The sequence below is a fragment of the Phascolarctos cinereus genome, unplaced genomic scaffold, assembly GCF_003287225.1.
Source record: "Phascolarctos cinereus isolate Bilbo 61053 unplaced genomic scaffold, phaCin_HiC Scaffold_5;HRSCAF=322, whole genome shotgun sequence".
NCBI classification, from domain to species: Eukaryota; Metazoa; Chordata; class Mammalia; order Diprotodontia; family Phascolarctidae; genus Phascolarctos; species Phascolarctos cinereus.
The window spans coordinates 52858171-52868965 of record NW_027555958.1 but is presented as its reverse complement, the minus strand read 5'-3'; the positions used below and the strand labels follow the sequence as shown (position 1 = coordinate 52868965).

Genomic DNA, 10795 nt, shown 5'->3' with positions numbered 1-10795 from the left:
TGCTTTTTACATCTTTTGCAAAAGTAATATTGTTCTCAAAGCACAAGATATTTTTACAAATGTGTTGTTAAATTTTGAGAAAATTAGGAGGCCTGTGGCCTTGGGAACCAGTGTGTTCTACTGTGGTAGTAATACTTGCCAAGACTGGGTATACATAAACATCGAACACTGAAAATTAGTGGGAAAAGGATAATCATCATTCCCAGGAATAACATGCGGTGAAACTTCGATAAAGAGCCAATATGAAGAGAAGAACATAATGCAAAGTCGCATTTTTCATAGACATAAAATTTTTTTATGTGACGCATGTGCAACACGCCTTTCAAACCATAAAGCGCTATATAAGTGCTATTATTATCATTAAACAACGTTCCTCGGGGTAGCACGAGGCTACTAGTCTAGCTCCAGCCTGAGGGAATGTGAGGAGGGAACCAACCAGCATTGCCCGAGTTAGCACGTGACCTTCAAGGCCTGACCAATTTCCCCCCCAACCCCTTCCTCGCATGTCTCGCGAGACGTGGCTCCCTACGTCAGTTTTATCGGTTACCCCGCCCCTCCTCCGCACTCGGTGGCAGTTGGGAGCGTGTAACGGTCGTCCTGGCTCGAGGCGCTCCCGCCTTTTCTGAAGCGCTGTTGAGGCGGCGGCGGCCTTTTGTTCTTTTTCTGCCCCCTGATTGCTCACGTCGAGACGGGCTCACCAGTGGGCACCAAATCCACGGTAAGTCTTCAGACCCCTCTCGTGGTACAGGGAGATTCCCGCTGGCCCCTCCCCCCTTCCCCCTCGCTTTGATCCTCGCAAGTTCTTTTTTCCTAAGGGGCATAATAGGGAGTTGGGTGCGGAGATTTTAGTAGAAGACTAGATTAAGGAAGGGAAAGGATCTTAGGCCTAAACCGCACTCGCCAACCCCTACCATGTTACAAATGAGGAAACTGAGGCCCAGCGCCGTGATCCCACAGGTAGCAAGTGGTATGGCTTGTATTTGAATTATGGCTGGGATTTTAACCCGGGTGCTCTGATTTCCAGATCCCCAGGCCTTTCTGTTAACGACTTGCCTCCGAAGTTGGGCAAGTCCTGGCTCTTAATTCCTCTTCACCCAGGGCTTCGAGCAATAAACATTTATTAATCGCCTACTGTGTGCCAGGCACTGTGCTCAGTGCTCCAAGGCACATCAGATGCTTCAGGAACAAAACGTTGATGCTTAAAAATTTGACCACAGCTCTTTGGGATTATGATTCTAGACTTTGAGGCAATGATTCTCCCAAGACGACGAAAGCTACTTTGGAAACATGTCAAGGGAGATGATGTTTGGTAGAATGCCTATTTTACGATTATTTTTCCTCAAGCTTAATTCCACTCAATTAAAGCTAAGTCAGAGTTTTTCTTCTATACTTCTGATGAGTTTGTTTGGAAGTACAATCTGTTGTTTAGCATTATCTGTATCTCTGAAATTTTCGGGGAAAGAGAGGGAGGCACGTGTTTGAATTTGTAAGAATTTCACGCCATGTGATCACATTTTCACTTAAAACAACAAACCAGCAAACATTTTGTAAATTTGGATATATTTCAAAAACTATAGGAGAAAATTAGCTATTTCAAGGGCTAGGATCCTGTGATTTTTGCTATATTTTCATTTGCTAGATAGCTACCAATTTAGTGTTTGGTAAATAGTCAACTCACTTTACCAAGCAAGTACTGGAGCATTTGTACTGTACTCCTGGCTCTTTTCCTGGGAATTTAAGAGGGAATTCATTCCACAAACATTCTTTATTTTCTTATGGAGAGTAAATTGTGTATTGTCAGAAACAAAGTACAACATTTTCATTGTAACTGATGTTTTCTGATTAGAAGGAAATGGAAAAGGAAAAGCCATTTAAATTGTTTTTACCACCAAGACTAAGTAGCAGTCAAGTGTCAGCAGTTAAACCTCAGACTGTAGGAGGAGACACTAATTTTTTCAAGGTAAATATGAATGCGATACTATGGATTTTATATTCCTGCCTGTAGAATAATGAAATCTAGTATGTGTTGTTCTCAGTAGTGATATTTACCTAAATTTTTTTCCCCCTTAAGAATGGAAGGCTTTGAACACTATATCCTGGTATGAGGAAAAACATTTTGTGAATCCAACATTCATTTCTCCCAATGTTCTTAGCACCTATCTATCTATCTATCTATCTATCTATCTATCTATCTATCTATCTATCTATCTATCTATCTATCTGTCTGTCTATCTATATGAAGCCCTGTATACATACTGGACATTTAATAAATGTAGATTTTATACTAACTAGTAAATTCTATTTGCTACTACAATACGTTTAACTTCTGAATGAATCAAATAAAATATTGCCGCTTATAAAGCCCTGGAAATCTTATCACTATTGATATACCAGTTTAAACACATTACAAGAAATTGATTTACTACTTTGATTGAACTGTATCTCCTCCATAAATCCTAGGAGCTTGGCTTGTCTTCTGTTGTTGGTTCATAACTGCCTACATGCTTTTCTAGATCACACGTTTCTTGAATGATAGCCTTTACAATCTTTGTATGTAGCATCTATATGCTTTGTTGGTATTGAGTTATTTTTTAGTCCATGTGACCCCATTTGGGGTTTTCTTGGCAAAAATACTGGAGAGGCTTACCATTTCCTTCTTCGGCTCATTTTACAGATGAGAAAATTGAGGCAAACTGGGTTAAGTGACTTGCCCAGGGTCACACAGCTAGTAAATGTCAGAGGCCAGATTTGAACTCATGAAGATGAGTCTTAGAGATTCCAGGCCCAGCACTCTATCCACTGTACCACCCCACTGTTCTGAAAAAAGAAAAGAAAAGAAAAGATCTATGTAGTTACTGGATTTTAAACATGTAAAAATTCTATTCTCCATTCTGAGGTCTGGTACAGACCTATCTCAGCATCAGGAAGATCTGGGATAAAATTTTACTTCTAATGAATACTAGTTCTGTAACCCTGGGCAAGTCACTTAAACTTTTAGTACTCTGGGCGCTTCTCTAGGACCATAAGTTGCAGAGCAGTTGTAGATCTACACTGGAGAAATTTTCCTCTGGGATTTCCTTATATCAATGAAATTATAGGTTTCATCCCTTCTCATATTCATGCTCATAAGTATGTAGCTCTAGATTTGGGCAGTAGGGATATTGTGACCAGCATAGCTAAATTTGGAGAGGCTTATCACCAGGTTGTCCATAGAATGAGTTTTTTTTAGCCACAGAAACTAATGAAGAACATCCATAAAATTATAAAGTTATGATCTTCATCAGTGGACAGTATACCCATACCAATGAAATCACAGTCAACTTGAAATATTAAAGTCAATAAGATTAGATTTATAATGAAAGTATGTAAATGTTTATTCTTTTTGTCAAATATATTTTGTGATCTTCACTAATGCTGTATGTCTCATTGAAAAGTAGAGGTGACACTGTATTTTCTAAAGCTATTTCAGTGGACCACAAATTCTGGGAGGTCATACCAAGCTGGAAATACTTCAGGTACAAACCCAGTGATGGCATTTGTGTCTTATCAGAGAACTAAGTAAGCCAATCCAGTTCAGCAGACATGACTGTGGTATGTGTTGGAGATCCAAAGACAAAAATAAAACAACCCCTTCATGGAGTTTACATTCTGATAGCAAAGTTAAAAAAGGTTCACTGCCAGAAGATTGGCCACTAGGTTATAAGTATTTTTGGCTATAGAAACTAGTGAAGACATGAGTTGTAATCTGTATCTTAAATGGAGTACCGTACATTGATAAACATATCACTGAAGTATTGGTTTATATATATTATGTATTTATATAAGTATTAATATATAAGTATAAATTATATAAGTATGGTATATGCTTATATAAGTATTATATATTCATATAATACTTATATAAGTACATAAGTATTATATAAATATATAATTATATAAGTATACATATAAATATATACTATATAAGTATTAAGGCTTTGTTGTGCACTTAAGAGTGTTTTGCCTATATTTTCAGAGTTTTAACAAGAGTGTTGAAGATGATTTTGGTTTGCCTTTTGGAATAACTAAACCATCTAAACATAGTGGAAACATCGATTCAGGTGGGAGAAATATAGCTAATTTTAAGTGTTAGAAGAATAAGACAAACATGTTGAGCATCTCTTATTCTGATAGCTGTTCATGTTATTAAGTGCAACACAGATATGAAATTTAGCTCTTTAAATACCAATAATATTTTATCTTTCAGATACAGTTCTGCAAAAAATTAATTTTTTGCCCACGATTGAAGAGGTCAGTTACTGTACTATGCTATTATCATTGTTGAATTGCTTATTTGCAAATAAGAAAATCAACTCCTGAGATGTTGGGTTACTTTTAAACTAGTGTTGTTACTATTTGACTCCTATTAGCAACTTTGATCTTCTTACAGAAGACATTTTTATTCACTTTTCAGGTTGGTACCGAGCGCTCTAATTTCTTGGAAGAACTAAAGAACCCTCAGTGTGAGGTCAGGAGTTCCTATGTTAAATTAAAGTTATTTATTATTTTTAATATCTTCTCATAATAGCATTAATGGTATTTACAATTGATTTCCTTAATGTTTTAATATAAGATGTTTTAAAAAATGATTTTCTCTCTCTTAGGATTGTTTGAATATCTTAGTTTTCTTTCTTTTTCTTTGGTACAAATGGATCTAATTCTTGTTTAGTGACTGTTTAGAAACAGTTTTGTTTTTATCTAGTTCAATCACTAAGGATAGAAGAGAACAGATGAATGCAGGATGTGGAAAGGAATAAGAATCAAGCTTCTGAATGTTTACAAGGAAAGTTTATTGGTTTGTGGATGATTATTGTATTAGCCTATTCCTGTGGGTCATTTAAAAAAAGTTCTTTTGGAGTATATATGATTTTAGAACAAAGTGAGATTTTTATTAATGATAATTAAATTTTGGAGACCAATGACTTGATAAGAAGTATAGAATAAACTTAAGTAACGATACTTTATAATATGATATACAGAGTTAAAAGGAGCAGGTGGTGTGTGTGCCTTTTTTGGATTCAATCATATACCATAGACTTTTGGAAAGAAAAGACTGTAAAAAAGTGAAAAAAATCCAAATGTAACTCTAATCTTGATGAAGCTAACAACTTACAGTTGCTTCTGGCTGCTCTGTATACTATAATTTGCTTTAAATAGTTCCATCCCTTTTTCCTTGCTCCAACTCCCAGTTTTTACTGTTAACATATTTTAAAAGTTTTTCTATAAGATTATATATTCTGTTTAGTATCTAATTTACTTTAAGCATTTTGATTAACCAGATTTCCTCAGGGCTTAAGGTTCTGAGTTAAGTAGCTTTTGGAGCTGCCTATATTAATTCATTCAGTCCAGTAGGGTACAATGCAGGTTAAGTGATATAACTGTACTACAGATTGTTGAAGCATGATGGAAAAAGTCATTGGTAGTTACAGTTAAACTTAAATGCTTGGAAATTAATTTTATAAACTAATCAGTTATATAAACAATAAATTAAAACCATAGTAGCTTGAAAGAGTTAATATGGCTTCTCAGGATGACTGAGAATAAGTTAGATGAGATAGTTTGTCTCAAATATTAAGTAATGAAGAGATCATGTGGCATAGTGATGCCATGGGCAAATCAATCTCTCAGGGCCCCAGGCAACTTTTTATTATTATATTACAGAAAATAGTAATAGTTAATATTGATAGATAATACTAATATTGCAGCTAGGTGGTGCAGTGGATAGAGTGCTGGGCATGGCGTCAGGAAAACAAGTTCAAATTTGATCTCAGACACTTACTAGCTATGTGACCCTGGGCAAGTCCCTTAACCCTGTTTGTCTCAGTTTCCTCATCTATAAAATGCGTTTGAGAAGGAAATGGCAAACCTCTCCAATATCTTTGCCAAAATAACCCCAAAAGGGTTCACAAAGAGTTGGACACAACTGAAACTACTAAACAACAACAATGTTGCTACAGTGCTTTTTATAGTTTGCTAAGTACTTACTTGATCTTACTTGATGCTTACAACTCTGTGAAATAGGTGCTATATTATTATTCCTATTTTACAGAAGAGATAACTAAATCTGAAAGAGGTTAAATGATTTGCTCAGGGTCACACAAATCTTAAATATCTGAGGCAGGATTCAAATTTTGGTTTTCTTGGCTCCAAGTTCAGTACTACATTTAATTACACCATCTGGCTGACTCAGATGAACTACCATTTATATTAGTGGAAGGAGTTTCCACACTGGAAATTCCCTCCACTGATGGAACCATAGATTTGTACCAAAATTAAATAATAAATTATTTTTAGGAGCCATTAATATTTTTGTTTTAAAAATATTCAGCAAATGATACCTAATTTGTGGAATTTTTCGATAACTTTTTCAATAGACTTCAGAGCCAGTCAGAAGGATTTATTCAAAACTGTATAAGGAAGCTGAAAAGATTAAGAAGTGGAAGGTGAATATAGAATTTGAACTGAACCAAAAAGAGAAGCAGTTACAGGAAAATAGAAAGATTATTGAAGCACAGCGAAAAGCCATTCAGGAGTTGCAGGTACATTGGTAAACTTTTGCAAATGTAATTTATAAGCAGAAACTACTTGGAAAAATAAGAATTAATATGTTAAAATCTTAATATAACTCAGCTGACATCAAAGTGGATTTCAGTTTAAAATTGCTCAGTATTTTTTTTTGTTTTGGAGTTTAAAGTGAGTTTTAATTAAAACTCACCTTGATGAGTTTTAATTTTTCTTATACAGCAAGTGTAGGCATCTATAAAATTCTATACTAAAATGTAAAATGAAACAGGGCATACTGTCATTTTGATATTCTATTATCATGACTATCCCAAATCTAAAATTTACTGTACGGTAAGTACATTCATCTTTGTGAAGCTCTTTTAGAGCAGAAGAGATAAGAAGTCCTAAAATTGCTCAGTATTATTAAAACTCTTTTTCATTTGTAAATTTGTTTCATGGAATGAATTTTGAAGAAAACACAATTTTGAGCTTTTGTGTATTTGGTTGTTAATCTAACTTTATTATTCGGAATAAAACACAGGTAACAAAATATATATTATTTTGAACAGATGATTAAACATTTTAGAGGACTATTTTAAGAAGTCAGGAATCCTTTTTTAGTCATATAAAGTAATTATTGGCAACATGATGTTGGTGATATGACACAGAGCTGAACCTTCAAATATGAAACTATTTGACTGTATCTTCATAAATGATCTCAAAATATTTATTCATGTAAAGACAAAAGAAAAATTTCAGAAATGCAACTCAGATTAAAAGACAAATTCTCTCCTGGAGGTTTAGAAAAAATAAAGAAGAATTAAAATGTTGAAGTAGAGGGAATACTTATTTCAGTATGCTGTGTGTAGAAATGATTCAGAAGAGCTTATTTAAAATAAGGGAAATTGGGGGCAGCTAGGTGGTGCAGTGAATAGAGCACCAGCCTTGAAGTCAGGAGGACCTGAGTTCAAATGTGACCTCAGACCAAACACTTGACACTCACTAGCTGTATGACCCTGGGCAAGTCACTTAACCCCAATTGTCTAAAAAAAAAAAGAAAGAAAGAAAGAACGGAAATTGCTGGATGAGGTCCATAGAGCATGCCAAAAAGGGAAATCTGTGTTATTGAGGGAAAGGTTTATTGTAGAGCATCTTATAATGTATAAAACATATAAAATCTATCTGGTGATTGTCTTTAAGTATATTTAAATAAACAAAATGTGAGATAATTATTCATTTTTTTTGTAAATTAGTTTGAAAATGAGAAAGTAAGTTTGAAATTAGAGGATGGAATTCAAGAAAATAAAGAACTACTGAAAGAGTAAGTAATAACTTCAATATTAACATAAATATTATACTACTGAGTACTATGGAGAAAGGAAAATACTCCTTTTTCAACTCTTTAGCATCTGTCGTACTTAGGAGCCTCCTTGGCCATAATACTTTTCTACATTTATTATGAACATGACACAGAAAAATGTTAGATCAGGAGCCAGTGCTCAGTGAAGCTCTTCTTCCAGCTCTTCTTCCAACTTTCCTGTTTCTGTCAGTAGAATCACTCTTGTTGCCTTAACCTGTTCCTTCATCCCCCATTATAATCAGTTATCAAATCTTGTTGATTATTTCTTTGAAATGTGTTTAATTTTCTCTGCATGGATTATTAAAACAATCTCCTCAGATATCCTCTTTGATTCTAGTCTCTCTTGCTTCTAATTCATCTTGTCAAACTAATTTCCCTTAAATACTACTTTTTGTTGTACAAACCTATGGTAACTTAAATTTTTAAAAATATGGTTTCTTACCATGTTCAATTAAAATTTCTCTGTCCTTCAAAACCTAACTTAAATTTTATTTCTTCTATGAAGTTTTTCCCAGACTATTCTAGTTCATCTTTCCTTTGAACTCCTAAAATATTTGTAGTCTATACAGTATTTAGCATTTAATGATATATGATTTTGTGTTTTGAGCTATTATTTCTTATGTTTGTCTTCTTTTTCCAATTTAATTGTAAACACTTTGAGATAGGAACAAGGTTTTAATCTTTTGTATTATCCACAGCACTGAACACATGTTAGCATTTAATAAATACTTTTTGATCCATTGATATGGTTGACCCCGCACTGGGCTCTGCTGCCAAATGGCATCTTGTAGCTTGGTAAAACATGAGAACACACATGGGAGTAAGTTATAAAGTTGTCTTTTTTCATAGGTAGATATAGGCCTCCCTCCTCTATCTTGTGCTTCTATCTGTGAAAGATATGGTATGCTTCAAACATTCCACATGTTTAGAATTTTTCGTGAACATTTATCTGTAAAAGCAAATTCTTATTGATGGAAATTGAAATTTTTAGCCAGAACACACTTTTACAAAGGATTTTTTTTTTTTAGGAACAATGCCACAAGACATTTGTGTAATCTGCTCAAAGAAACCTGTGCTAGGTCAGCAGAAAAGTCAAAGAAATGTAAGTATCTTTCTTGTTTTATTTAACCTTTGTCAACATATAATTTCATTATTTTTTCTAGGAAGCAGTTTTTTTTCCTTTTAGATAACAGTGTGATTTGAACAAATTATATATTCCTCTGATCATTTCATTATGTAAAAAATAATGTTCCATTTTACTCCATAGAATTTTTTTTCAAAAATTGTTTACATGGTCTTCATAGTTGTTTTCATCAAAATGGAAACCTAGCTTTCAAAAAAACCTGTGTTGTCTCAAACAACTGGAAAGTCAAACTGAGAATGAAATACTTATGCAATGTATGTAAAAAATGTACTAGTAGAGGCGTAGGCAAATTGCTTGTGAGAGAGAGAGAGAGAGAGAGCTGACCAACCAGGAGTATGTTGGAACCAGCTAGTACTAGTTCAAGCAAATTGATAAAATTTCAGTGTAAGCATTTACACCACAGAAATAGGCAAATGTTACAGATCAGGACTTGATCGTTTTGTTGATTGTTTAGATTTAAGAAAATAAAGGAGAAAATGTAAGTAATGTAGATTAAACTTAAAAGTCTGTTCTACCTGAATTTTTTCTTTCTTCAGAAAGCCATTTGTTAGACATTTATCAGTATACCTCTGCCCAAACCCATGGTTATGTACAAATAGGATCATGGGATTTAGAGGTGGAAAGGATACCTAGTCTTAACTCTTTCATTTTACAAATGGGGAGACTGAGGTCTGGACAGATAAAGTGACTTGCCTAAAGTCACGCAGATGGTAAATAGACTTACATATACGTTGTTATGCTACCTCCTATATAGTATTTAGTTAAATACTGTGTTTACTTCCATTCTAAGCAGTGTGAGAATTATGTAGTTTTCTCCTACAAGCTCATAAGTTGTTTTTAAACATGGTAGTGAGATTGTGGGAGAATACATAGTGAGGAATACTGTGGTATGAGATTTATGGTTAGAAAACTCTTGTGTGTGAGTTTTTAGTACACCAGTGGATTTGTGATGTTCTCAATATGGACATATCCTCCCATAGTTCAGGTTGCAAGCCGTCCGTGTGCCACTCTTGACAATGTCTTTTCATAAATCTTTAGCTACACCCAACATACTGGGGCCTTTCTCTGTGTCTTTTTAACATTTTGTGGATAACGGTGCGGCAAATGGGTTGTCCGTCTGCTATTCTTTCTTTCACTATGTGAGTGACCCACGTTTCTTTCCCTTCATATGCTTGCTTGATGATATTGTACATATTGCTTCTCTTATGCAATTCATTATTGCCATACACTACAGCCTGTTTAAGTCAACTTAGGCATCTCTCTGTTGCCCTCAATTTCTACTCTTCGGTGACTGTGACATTCTATGATTAGCAACTATATAGCATACTGTAGGAGTGTTAGTATTAAAAGAGGGGCTTTTCGTTTTGAGGGAAATTTATAATATGTAAAAGCATCACACAATTTGTCAAATGTAATTCAGCCTATTCTTTTTTTCCTATTCAATTCTGGCTTCAGATTATTGTCTATGTGCAGCGTCCAAGATAAAAATACAGATGAACAAGCTCAACGAGTTGTTCATCCAACTGTTTATCATAGTCCACACAATATGCACTATTCTTATACTTGATTTTTCCTATCAGATTGTAAGACCAAATGGTTTTAAGTATTTGTAAATCTCATTTAAGGTATTTTCAGTTACTCTTTTAAACGTACTGAACATTCAATAACTAATATGAATTTTTAGTGTAGTTTAAAACACATAATGAAATTTGAGGGTCCAAACAGTGGTCTTGAATCTATCTCTGATT

General features: G+C 34.3%; 1 protein-coding gene across 3 annotated transcripts in view; it reads left to right on the top strand.

Moving 5' to 3' along the window:
* Nucleotides 1–536: 536 nt before the first annotated feature.
* Nucleotides 537–10795, top strand: part of SYCP1 (synaptonemal complex protein 1) — a 78637-nt gene continuing 68378 nt past the window's right edge. The window contains exons 1-8 of one of the 3 annotated variants that reach the window (XM_021002453.2): nucleotides 537–718; nucleotides 1847–1960; nucleotides 4016–4100; nucleotides 4247–4290; nucleotides 4454–4507; nucleotides 6414–6578; nucleotides 7797–7864; nucleotides 8932–9005. In XM_021002453.2, the coding sequence (XP_020858112.1) occupies nucleotides 1853–1960; nucleotides 4016–4100; nucleotides 4247–4290; nucleotides 4454–4507; nucleotides 6414–6578; nucleotides 7797–7864; nucleotides 8932–9005 (598 nt within the window). In that variant the 5' untranslated portion in view covers nucleotides 537–718; nucleotides 1847–1852. Of the gene's footprint in view, nucleotides 719–769; nucleotides 958–1846; nucleotides 1961–4015; nucleotides 4101–4246; nucleotides 4291–4453; nucleotides 4508–6413; nucleotides 6579–7796; nucleotides 7865–8931; nucleotides 9006–10795 lie in introns of those variants that run through there. The other 2 variants (XM_021002477.2, XM_021002448.2) reach the window with 2 other exon arrangements.